Raw genomic sequence first — 12,944 nt, 5'->3', positions numbered from 1 at the left:
TCTGGACGACTGCCTGATCCAAGCGGACAGCAAGGACATACTACTGCAGCACCTGGCGTTTGTAATAAAATTGTTTAACTTCCTGGGATTCACAGTCAACAAAAAGAAATCAAAACTAATACCCTCTCAACAAATAAGTTTCCTGGGTGCCAGCTTGGATACAACCACTCAGATGGCCTACCTCACGTCAGACAAGCAAGGGCAACTGTCTCAGTATTTCAGAAAAATGGCAACTTACACCAGGCTAACTGCAAGGAAAGTCCTGCAGGCTCTGGGATTCATGGCAACTTGCATCCTACTAATCCCATGTGCAAAGCTGCATATGAGGAAACTTCAATGGTACCTGAAAAACTTATGGTCTCAACACAGCCACAGCTTGGAAGCAATTATACCACTCATTCCATGCCTTTAAAAGGAATTTTTGTGGTGGACTCAAGCTTGCCAAAGAGAAACAGGTCTTCCTTTCTGTGTACCTCAAGCAACTCAAATCATCACAACAGACGCCTCAGACTACGCCTGGGGAGCACACATGACAGATCAGTGCATTCAGGGAAAATGGACCCGAAAAGAGAAGCACCTTCACATTAACCAAAAGGAAATGCTAGCCGTGCAAAAGGCTATTATGACCTTCAAAGACCTACTGCATCCAGGCCAGCTATTGATAAGGACAGACAACACCACAGTGATGTGGTACATAAACAAACAGGTGGGAACTCATTCATATACCCCCTGTGCAGGCAAGCCATGACCCTATCGAACACAGCACTGGAATTTCAAATTCAACTACAGGCACAGTTCCTGCCAGGGAAGGAAAACACACTGGCAGACAACCTAAGCAGAAATATAACAGATCCACACGAATGGAAGTTGCATCCTCAAGTTTTCACAAAGATAACTCGGGCATGGGGACAGCCAGCCATAGATCTCTTTGCTACCCACAGAAATTGCCAGTTGAAAAAATTTTGTTCATGGACCTATCATCCACAGGCCTGGAAAGTGGACGCACTTTCCTTCAATTGGGCAACATTGACAGTCTATGCCTTCCCGTCTCTTCCTCTGCTGCCCAAAGTTCTATTAAAAGCCAGTGCAGAGAGGCCGAAAATGATTGTCATTGCTCCAGACTGGCCAAGACAACACTGGTATCCGCTCCTGAAGAGCCTGACACATTCCCCACCATGGATCCTTCCTCTAGTCCCTCTTCTGTTGTCCCAGCACAACTGCAAAACCCTTCACAGCAATCTCAAAACTCTAAATCTAGCTGCATGGAGAATTCCTTGATTTCCCAACAGTTTCTCCTCTCCAAGGAGGTGCAGGATGTCATCTTGGAGGCCAGAAAGGCCCTCTACTAGAAAGGCCTACTCCGCCAAATGGAAACGATTTTGTGCCTGGAATCAAGAAAAGGGACAGAATCCTTGGGTAATAAATATACCTCAGATTTTACAGTACCTAGCTGAGATGTTAAACAATGGACTTTCCTTCTCCTCCATCAAGATCCACGCTTCAGCCATTTCTGCACAATACAACACAGATCCTCCTTTATTCTCTCACCCTCTCTTAAGGCAGTTCCTCAGAGGGGCAAAGAATATAAAACCCCCAAGGAAACCACCAGTCCCTGCTTGGGGGACCTCAACTTCGTATTGGAAAAGCTGACCCTTCCTCCCTTCGAGCCAGCTTCTTCAACAGAGTTATAGTACTTGTCATGGAAAACCGCCTTTCTTCTGGCTATCACCTCAGCACGCAGGGTTTCGGAGCTACAGGCCCTCATGGCTGTGCAACCATTCATCATTTTCCATCCGGACAGAGTTTCCTTACGAACCAACCCTACCTTTATGCCAAAGGTAGTATCCAGTGTAGCTTTGAATCAGACTATCCACTTACCTACCTTTTATTCTAATCCACAAAACAAAGGGGAAAGACTACTACATTCCTTGGACATTCACAGACAACTTTGTTACTATTTTGACAGAACAAAGCCATTCAGGAAATCTGAGCAACTCTTTGTGTCCTATGCTGTAGGTGCTCAGGGAAAGGCTATTTCCAAACAGACAATTTCAAAATGGATAGCCCACTGTATACGCTTTTGTTACTCATTTCATGGAAAAACTGTGCCTGCATGCATCAGATCCCACTCCACCAGAGCCACAGCTACCTCTGCAGCCTTCCTCAGGGGGGTCCCTACCAAGGACATTTTGGAAGCAGCCACCTGGAGTTCAGTGCACACTTATTTCAAGCACTATAACCTCCCACTATACTCAAAATCTAGAGCGGGCTTTGCCGCAGCAGTCCTGCAGGGCATCCTAGCCCCTCCTAGTTCCACTTAGTGCCTATCACCCTTACTTAGCTTTGGGATTCTACTCATCTGTTATGACTGCAGCTGTATGAGCACTCGAACATCTACATTTATGGTAGGTACAAAACTGTACTTTTTATACCCCTGACGTCATGGAAGAGAAGACAGCAACTGACGCAGGACCCAAGACTTTGGAATTCAGGCCGACTGAGGGCAGCCTGCCAGCAGATTACCCAAATGTAACGACTGCAACAGTGAATACACTCAAACATTTACATTTATGTTAAGTGTACACAACTGTACTATACTTAACCACCAGCTCCTAGAAAGTCTGACAGGTATTACAGAGTACCTGACTCCCACAAATTTCTCTCTAAAAATCCCACTGCGGATCCAGAGACCATTTCCCAGGGACCTAAAGGTATTCAGCTACTACAGCCAAAAACCCTACCCCTTCGGACAGGGATTCCAGGGCTTTAGACAGATGGGGTAAGAATGTATATACCTCTGCAACTCTTGCCGTTAGGACTTTAAATTGCCTGTTTCACATGTTGAAGTGCCTTAGCAGCATGTTATGCAACTAATTAAACAAAAGAAAAATGTTGATTCCTGATTGTGCAGAAAATAAAGATTTACAAGAGTTAATGCATTCTGCAAACCAAGTTGGTAAACATACTTTGCAGTGTGGTTTTGATGCCTTAGAAGTGTCGTGCAGGGCTGCTGTCACTGGGTCTGTTCTGAGAAGGCATGCTTGGCTGAAGGAACAAATCTTGCCAGAGCAAAATTAATAGATGCTCCATTAAACCATGAATTGTTTTTGGCACAAAAGCAGAAGAAGCTCTTTAAAAGAGGGAGGAAAAAGCTAAATGTATGCAAACTATTAGATTTCTTTCAGGTACAGCCACCTAGATTCAGTAGGCATTGGCCTTCTAAAAACTGGTCCTTTCCAGTCCCTGCCAGACCTTCTCAGTCCAAACCCAGGGGCAACTCTCCACAAAGACTACAGTCTCAGGGTATGCACTGATCTAAACAATGGAGTGCTCCCACCTCAAAAACAGGGAGTGGTAAGCCACCCCTATATGGAAAAAGTTCACAATGACTTGCCTTTCATCCTTCCCAGCCATGCCATAAAGTACTAGTACTTGCAGCCCTAGGAGGAAATCTCGCCCTGCATGCAAAAAACTGGGAGTATATTACCTAGGACCGCTGGATCTTAAACATTGTAGCCCAGGAATACAGACTCTCCTTACACTTCCTGCCAAACCCAAGCAGGTTGTCAGACAGGCTTTCCTCCAAACCAGTGGGCAGAGGCCCAAAAGCAAGTACTTTCTCTCCTTAGTATCAGGGCTATTCATCCGGTTCCAGCAGAGCGAAGGGACCAGGGTTTCTACACCAGACTGTTCCTGGTGCCCAGAAGAGAGAACTCTTTGCACCCTGTCCTGGGTCTGTCAATTATCAACACCTCCCTGGTGTTACCAAAATTCAAAATGCTCACACTCCAGCAGCTGCTTCCTGTGCTAGCCAAGGACTCCTGGCTAGTCACCCTAGACTTAAAGAAGCTTATCTGCACATCCCCATAAGGGAGTCTTGCAGGAAATATCTGCGTTTCAGGACTGGCTCTATGCACCATTAGTTCTCGGCACTTCCCTTTGGCTTATCTACTTTGCCCAGGGTATTCACAAAGTTCCTGGCTCCAGCCATTGCATACTGCAGGCAGAGAAATATTCAAATTTTACCCATACTTGGACGATTGCCTGATTCAGGCAGACAGTCAGGAATTGCTACTTCAGCAACTGACATTTCTTTCGGACTCCTAACTTCTTTAGGGTATACCTTTAAACAAAAAGAAATCACATCTGGTACCCAGCCAAAAGATTGTATTCCTGGGACCAAGCTTGAACACAACTTCCCAGGTGTCATTCCTCACTCCAGAAAAGCAGGATCATTTGACCAATTACTTTAAACTACTGGCCACCAAAACCCAGCTATCTGCAAGAAAAATACTGCAAGCCCCAGGGTTCATGGCCTCATGCATTCTCCTAATTCCATGTGCAAGACTGCATATGCGGAAACTTCATTGGTACTTAAAAAGTCTCTGGTGTCAACATTCTCTGGACTTGGAAACCGATTCCTGTCACTTCTTGCCTAAGGACAGAGTTCCTTTGGTGGGCAGAGGCTTGCGACCACAACAAGGGACTCTCTTTCACTCAACCCCTCGCCGCCCAAACCCTGACAACAGAAGAAGCAGACTATGCATGGGAGGCTCACATGGCAGGCAAATGCATTCAAGGCAAATGAAGCCGAAGACAAATTCACTTGCATATCAATCAGAAAGAAATGTTAGCTGTACAGAACGCACGGACAGCCTTCAAATAACTTATCCTTTCAGGACAACTCTTGATAAAGACAGACAACGCCACAGTTATGTGGTACGTAAACAAGCAGGGGGGGGGGGCGGACTCATTTCTACCCACTCTGCAGGTTAGCCATGGCTCTGTGGAACATAGCCTTGAGCAATCAAGTGCACCTGCAAGCTCAATTCCTGCCAGGCAAACAAAATTCACCGGCTGACTTAAGCAGAAATCTACTGGACCCACACGAGTGTAAACTGGATCTCAACTCATTCAAACTTTTAATCTACAGGTGGGGGACACCAGAGTTGGACCTCTTTGCTTCTCCCCAAAACCATCAGTTGAGCAAATTTTGCACCAGATCTCCCCACAGCCGAGCATGGAGAGTGGGATGCCCTATCCTTTTACATGGGAAAACCTCTCATGCTATGCCTTTCCCTCTCAGTCCGTCCTCTCAAAAGTACTACTCCAGATCAAACGGGACATGCCAAGGACAATCCTTATTGCTCCAGACTGACCACGCCAGCACGGGTACCCACACCTACGCAGTCTGACAGCAGTGCCACCCTGGCACCTACTTCAGACTCCCTCTCTGCTATCCCAGCAGGAGGCACAGATTTTGCATCCTCCGCTGCAAGCCCTGAACCTTGCAGTCTGGCTTATTCCCTAAGTACATCACCAGCAACCCTTAGCAAACAGGTGCTGGATGCCATCCTTGAGGCCAGGAGGCCTAGTACTAGGAACTCCTATTCAGAAAAGTGGAAAAGATACTGTTCTTGGAGCCAGTCTCAAGTTAAGGACACAGCCATGCCCACCTTACCTCTTATCCTAGATTATCTAGCAGAGTTACTCCACAAAGTCCTATTCTTCTCATCAATTAAGATTCATGCCTCTGCCATCTCAGCTCATCATACAGCCACCCTTCTTCTCTCACCCTCTAATAAAACAGTTCCTGAGAGGAGCTAACAATTTAAGACCCCCGAGGAGAGCTCCCACTCCTACCTGAGATCTTCTGTTTGTACTAGAGAAGCTCACACTTCCCCCTTTTGAACCTGCTGCTACAGCAGAGTTAAAATTCCTCTCTTGGAAAACAGCGTTACTTCTGGCCATCACTTCAGCAAGAAGAGTGTCTGAGTTACAGACACTGACTGTGGAACCCTTCGTTATCTTCCATGCAGACAGGGCTTCCCGCAGGACTAACCCATCATTTATGCCCAAGGTTGTATCCAGTGTGCCTTTAAACCAATACATCCATTTATCAACATTTTTTCCTAATCCTCAGAATAAAGGGGAAAGGATCCTGCATTCCTTGAACTTGCACACATCTCAGGTTCTACCTTGACAGGACTAAGCCTTTCAGAAAAATTGACCAGCTGCTAGTCAACTTTGCTGCAGGGGCAGAAAGCAAACCATTTCCAAATGGATAGCACACTGCATCCATTTCTGCTACAAACACCATGGAAAACCTATCCCACAGGGGATCAAAATTCCACTAGGGCTACCTCAACTTCTACAGCATTTCTCAGTGGAGTCCCTACCAGGGACATCCTGGGAGCTGCAACCTGGAGTTCTGTACACACCTTCACCAAGGATTACCACTTACCTGTCTTTTCTAAACCAGAGCTGGATTTGCCACAGCAGTCTTACAAGGCCTGCTAGCCAGCCCTAATACTTCTTGACGGTCTCCACCCTTCCTCAGCTTTGGGAATCTATCCAAATGTGATGACTATAACAGTGAAACACAAAGAACATAGTGCAGTTGTGTACACTTGCCATAAATGTAGATGTTAGTGTATTCACTGTTATAGTCCTGGTTACCCTCCCTCCAGCCCCCTGAATTCCCCATGCTTTTCTACCTTTACTCTTTATGGCCATATTTTATGGCTGTGGTATTTACTTTTTTACTAGAGGTGTTCCACACCATGTAATTGCTTCCTATTTTGGGGGCTCCTGACATCTTGGGCAAGAAAAGCTGATGTAATGGTGACTGTTGTCTGTTTTATACCCCCGACGACCTGATGTCATGGAAGAGGTGACAGCATCCGACGCAGAAATCCCAAGACTCTGGTATTCAGGCCAACTGAGGGCTACCTGTAGGCAGATAACCAAATGTGATGGCTGCAACAGTGAATACACTTGTACATCTACATTTATGTTATGCCAAAAGTGGTGTCCAGTGTGGCTCTCAAACAATCCATTCATTTGCCCACCTTTTTCCCTAACCCACAAAACAAGGGAGGATTCTGCACTCTCTAGATGTGCGCAGACAAATCAGATTCTACCTAGGCAGGACTAAATCATTTAGGAAGACTAATCAATTGTTAGCTTTGCTACAGGAACAGAGGGCAGGCCATATCCAAACAAGCCATTTCCAAATGGATAGCACACTGCATCCATTTCTGCTACAAGCAGCACGGGAAACCTCCCCCCAAGGGGGTCAGGACACATTCTATTAGAGCAACCGCCACCTCTCCAGCTTTCTTCAGAGGGGCCCCCACCAGGAACGTCCTCGAGGCTTACAACATGGACATCTGTTCATACCTTCACCAAGCATTACCACCTGCCTATCTTCTCCAAATCCAGGGCAGGCTTTGCCACAGCAGTCTTGCAGGGCATCCTGGCCAGTCCCCAGTCTTCTTGACTGCCTCCACCCTGTTCAGCTTTGGGTATCAACCCAAATGTGATGACTGCAACAGTGAAACACGAAGAACATAGTACAGTTGTGTACACTTGCCATAAATGTAGATGTTAGAGTGTATTCACTGTTTCAGTCCTGGTTTCCCTCCCTCCATCCCCCTTGTCGTCCCCCCCCCCCTCTCCTTACAAGGATGTTTTGGTATTTACTTTCTACTGGTTGTGTTCCACCATAACCTAGCTTCCTCTTGGGGGCTCCTGACAGGGCAAGAAAAACTGATGTAATGGTGTCGGCTGCCTTAATTTATAATGCTGACGACCTGATGTCAGTCCTGGAGCGACTGCAACCAATGCATAAATACTAAGCCTCTGGTATTCGGGCCGACTGAGGACTACTTTGGCAGGGATAACCCAACTGTGATGACTGCAACAGTGAATACACTCGAACATCTGCATTTATGTACACAACTGTACTATTTTTGCAGCTTTTCATTTTACTGATTGGGTAAAATGGTGACGTGAAATGCCTTCATGCTTGTTGCACTATTCTATAATTTGTTTAATGTATTTTAGGTTATTAAGCAATCATGAGTTTGTCTAATGTGTGTGTAATACTGTACAAGAACATTAAGCAGTAGTTGGTTTGTTTCACCTGTTCCCCTCTTGGACAGGGGCATAAGGTGCTGATCGTGGAAACAAGGTTAACTTGTCTAGGCATGTAAAGGCCCGAGAGCCATTAGCTTTGTAATTTTTTATGATATGAGAAACTTGCCTGCAGACATTAAAATATGTTGACTACTAACATATATATGTGTATAGATATATATATATATATATATATATATATATATATATATATGTGTATATATATATATATATATATATATATATATATATATATATATATATATATATATATATATATATATATGTGTGTATATACACACACACACACACACACACACACACACACATTTGCATTGCTTTTTCAGCTTTACATTTTTGTTGTAATGTTTTGCTATTAATAATTTTTCAGCATGGAGCTGCTTTTGGCCCTCATTCTGTTGATGATGCTCATCCTCCGTACTGGCAACCAGCACCTCCTCAGAATCGCAGAGATAGACCATTTCGAGATAGGCAGCGTTCCTCTCCATTGCCATCATCTATTAAGCCAGAACCAACTCCAATTGGTAAGTACTTGGGATTCCTAGCACAAGTACTTTCAAATTCTATATACGCTTGTTTATTAAAACATCTCTGAAAATATGTAATAATCTTTAAATTATTTAAAAGAAAATGTGGGAGAGAGATGGTGCTTTACCTTACCTTAAGTGTTTCTTAATTTCTTATTTTCTTCATCGCTGAAAATGTGTCTACAGCTACTCTAGCTTCGAGGTAGAGATTTGGAAGGCCTAAGAGTACAAATAACACAGAACTCTAAGGCACTCCATTTTATTTGTCACTGCAACTTTGGTGGGCAGTTGTTTCTTTTGTTTCTGCAATAAAAAAAAGTGTTGCCTTTTTTCACGTTGCCTTAGTTTGATGCTTCAGGTGCTCTATATTTTGTGATTTGAATGCCAGAAAGATAAGTTTCGTTTGATTTTTTCTTGATATTGGTCATAGGGAAGACACATAGGTCACTTCTAATGGATACTCTGATGTTTGGTACTAGGCCTACCCTGTAAGTTGTGGTCTAAATTGCTCTTTTACTTTCAGTTAAAAGAAGCCATGACCCTGGGAAGCAACTTTCCAAAACTGGATGCATGTTCTACAGTTAAAACATCACTCATATGTTTAACGTTTGTATGGGTTTTTGATTCTGAAAGCAGGAAGCCCAGACGAATGAAGTGACAGTGAACTGTAAAAACACATGCAGGACCGATACCAGGCTTATTACTGACACCTGTTTTAAGAAATTGTTCCCAGGAAAGGGAGGTAAAGATATTGGAAAAGTCTTTAGCTTTGTTCATTCTTTTCAGGTTTTACTTTCCATCCTGTGTTCTCAGTAACAGGTTCCTCAAAGAAAGACTGCAACTGTCTGTTTGTTAGAAGCCTGTCTTTGGAAGTCCTCCTCAGGTAGTGACTTCAGGATGCCCCTTCGGTGAATTCTTTTTCCTTGTACAACAGGAAAAAGTTGGGTGGGGCCAGGGAGGGAGATGTATTATAAATTAAGATGAACAGAATGATTCTGTATGAGAAACCTCTTGTCCACTCTGAAAGGTACTTGTCAAGATGCAATTTGAGAGGAATGTCTTCCATACAAGTCAGAAATGAATCTGGCTGTTCGAGGACTACTCACTCTGTTCCTAAGGAGAAGGTCTTACTTTTTTGTAAGTTAAAAAGATTACCTATGTTCTTTTTCTGTCATAGGCCGAGAGCGAGGGACAAAGGATAGGAAAGTTGCTGCTCATACCATCATCCAGAACAACCAGAATTCCAGCATTCCTGGCCTTACTAGACCGGTTGAAGAGAAACTTTCTATTCCAGCACCAGTGGAAATTGGTAAGCAGAGTTTTCATAAGATTCTAAAGTAGACATTTCCCAGCTGGTAAAGTCTCAAAGAAATGTTGGCTTCATCCCTGTTGAGAAAGGTTACACTACTTCTGGAGGGAATGTTGCTTTACTCAGAGCAAGCTTAAAAGAGAAATGTGCTTGAGATTTTTACAGCCAGCTTCTAAATGACAACTTGTCTAGCTTTTTAGGAGGTTGAGCCATTTACAAGGATTATTTCTTCTGTTGCATAAATGAATTAAGAGTAGTAAATTTATGTTATTGCAGTCATATTTTGTGTTTTGGAAGGCTTTAAATAAATGAAATGGCATCAGAGGAAAGTTGTGTAATGTCTCCACTTCCTGTTGCTGAAGTTTTGAAGTATTACATTTGATTTTGAAGTATTACTAAAAAAAAAAAATCTACTGCCAATCGTTAGCGGACCGGCGTTCCGCTGTGGCGACCCCTTACTGGGAAAAAGCCGAAAGACAAAACTTTTCTTTGGTAATGAAATTGGATTAAACTGAGGAAAAATAACAGGCGAATGTAGAAACGTCTAGGCTTCTGCTTCACATAGGAGATTGAGTAGTGGATGGTAAATGTACATGTCCCATAATTCATATGTTTTACATATATATGTTTTGTGGACTTTAAGCCACATTTATTATGAAACCACTGCACTCATTCAAAGTAGAAAATGCAACTTTGCCATCCTTTAGGTGATAAAGGTTTATTTTTAACAGTTGGAGGTGTCTTTGTTATAAGAAGAGTTCTCTAAGAGAAGCAGATAATTAAAATTTGTTGCATCAGAATAGAGACTATTTAGTGGGGCTGTTTTTGTCCGAATTTCCTTGAGGTGTAAGAGGTATTACCTAGTGACACATTTGAAAATATTAATTGTATTGGTATAGGACTGTGCTCAGCTGACCATATCTGTGTATGTATTGTATATGCTGCATAACGGTTGCTAGAATTTTTTATAGCTGGGCCAGTCATCATGAATGAAAAAAGAGAAAAAAAAGTCCAGAAGAATAAAATTCCATGTTGTTGTTGGGTCTTTCGGCTTATCCCGGGTAGGGGTCGCCACAGCGGAACTCCGGTCCGCTAATGTTTGGTAGTGGATTTTTACGTGCCGAGTTTCCAGCCCTGACGCACAACCTTCAACAAAGGCGCGCCCATTCACGCATGCCTCCACACAGAAGACGCTCTAGCTGAGAATCGAACTGGACAACATCTTGCTGTGAGGCGACAATGCTACCGCAGCACTAGAAGTCTATTTCTGGAAATGTTTATTGCAGCATAAAGAAACTTGTAAGGCTGCAGGATGTTTTTTTACATACAGATAATATCTGTGTTTGCACCTCATTGTGTGTATGCACATGTCAGCTTTTGTCTTCACAGTATTTTATGAAGACTTTTGACATTTAAAGCAATCAAATAAGTTACGCCTGGATTAGCTTATAGTGAAGGAACCTGAGAAGTCGACTAGACTACTACTACTCAAGTGATCCAGATACATTAGTAGTGCACAGTTTCTGAATGACTGCTGGAACTGGTGGTTGTTCTGTCCTGAATTCGGTCAGCCATCTCTTATCGGATGATATTTTCCACCTCCATTTTCTGGTTTCATTGCACATGGCTTTGCATTTTTCACACCTGTGGCTTTGTACCAGCAGAAGGTGCTGTGGGACATTGTAGCCTTTGCAGATGTCTATTTTCAAGTGTGTGTGTTCCTGGATCCACCATTGAGATCTTGTCAACATTCAGAGTCAGTTGCAGAATGTCTGTAAAATGTTATTTGAAGGTTGGCTAGAAGATGGCCTGTTCGGGTTACAGTGCTGAGATTGTACGAGTGTCTTCTGCATTGCTGAAGAGTGGTAACTTAGTATAAAACCTATTAAGAGGATAAGTGCCAGGGAAACTGTAATGAAGGAGTCCATATATCTATATTGTTCTCACAGTGACAGAAGTGCAAAGAGATTCAGAAAAATAAATTTGGAAAATTTTCACTAAGAAATGATTTTCATCATGTACAAAAGGAACACCGCTTCGTTGAAGGTTGGGCGTCGAGCTGGCACCTCAGCATTTCGAAAAATCTACTGCCAATCATTAGCGGACCAGAGTTCCGCTGTGGTGACCCCTTACCGGGAAAAAGCCGAAAGACAAACAACAACAAAGGGAACACCAGAGTGACTGAGGTGTGATGCAGTGATTAAAGAAAAGATTACTACATAATTGGATTACTGTCTCTTTGCTATGTATCACATGAAGCTTTAATGCTAGGAACAGCAAAAAATAAAAATCCACATCCTGGCAATAACAGCACACAAAGAAACAAAGGGGGGAGGGAGCAGCTACTGTACTAGGGATCATTTGGACATATACTGTATGGTAAGTTACTTGCACAGATATACTATGTTCATCATATTGATCACTGCTGCAGTACCCTTATGCTATGTGGATAAATTACCATACCTTACAAATCTTGGAAGGAGAGGAGTCCAGGAGCTCCTGGAGGATGCTCCTAACAAAGCCTGCTGCAGACCTAGAGAAGGAATTGATTTTGTAGTGCTTTGTAAAAGTATGTACAGAGGACCAAGTTGCTCGTGCGAGTTACTTGAGTGGAGCTTGACTTGTGGATTTGCAGCAGTTCCATCAGGGCGGGGTCTGAGATTGCTTTGTATGCCAGACAGATGTCACCTCTGAGGAGTCTGTAGGAGACTGAGTAGAGGGACAGGGCTTTTAGCCTATCTGCATAGGGAAGATGTTTGAGGCCCTGGGTTCTCCAGGTGAAGATCCTCTGTGGGCTCTCCAGCTGCTGCATGTGCTTTGTGAGGTGCATGCTGAAAGGGGTACTGTATTCAGTAGTGGGTCTTATAAGGGAAGAATACAAGGATGTTTTGACCACCTTGTCCCTGGATGAGATAACCTTACTAATGAGGTGTGCCATGTAGAAAGCTTTCTGTACAACTGAGGCAATATGGTGGTTAAAAGTCAGATTGCTGTCAACCTGGGTGCCCAAGTCCCTCACAACTGATTGCTTGTTTAGTACCTTATTATCGATGTGTTAATTTGTGGGGATGTCACTCTTTACAGAAGGGATAATGTTGCATTTTTTGGCATTCAGTTTGAGGCCATGTTTCTGGCACTAGTCTTTTGTTTGGGTGAGACCCTCTTGG

At 43.5% G+C, this 12,944-nt stretch overlaps 1 protein-coding gene across 5 annotated transcripts in view; it reads left to right on the top strand.

The window, feature by feature from the left end:
* Positions 1–12,944, top strand: part of PNISR (PNN interacting serine and arginine rich protein) — an 873,711-nt gene that overhangs the window by 359,113 nt on the left and 501,654 nt on the right. For all 5 annotated transcript variants that reach the window (XM_044065876.1, XM_044065856.1, XM_044065842.1 and 2 more), the window contains exons 5-6: positions 8,312–8,465; positions 9,646–9,777. In XM_044065876.1, coding sequence (XP_043921811.1) covers positions 8,312–8,465; positions 9,646–9,777 — 286 coding nt within the window. The remainder of the gene's footprint in view (positions 1–8,311; positions 8,466–9,645; positions 9,778–12,944) is intronic.

Source organism: Protopterus annectens, chromosome 1.part0 (genome assembly GCF_019279795.1).
Source record: "Protopterus annectens isolate FY-2018-M chromosome 1.part0, PAN1.0, whole genome shotgun sequence".
Taxonomy (NCBI): Eukaryota; Metazoa; Chordata; order Ceratodontiformes; family Protopteridae; genus Protopterus; species Protopterus annectens.
This window is presented reverse-complemented; position numbering and strand designations above follow the sequence as displayed.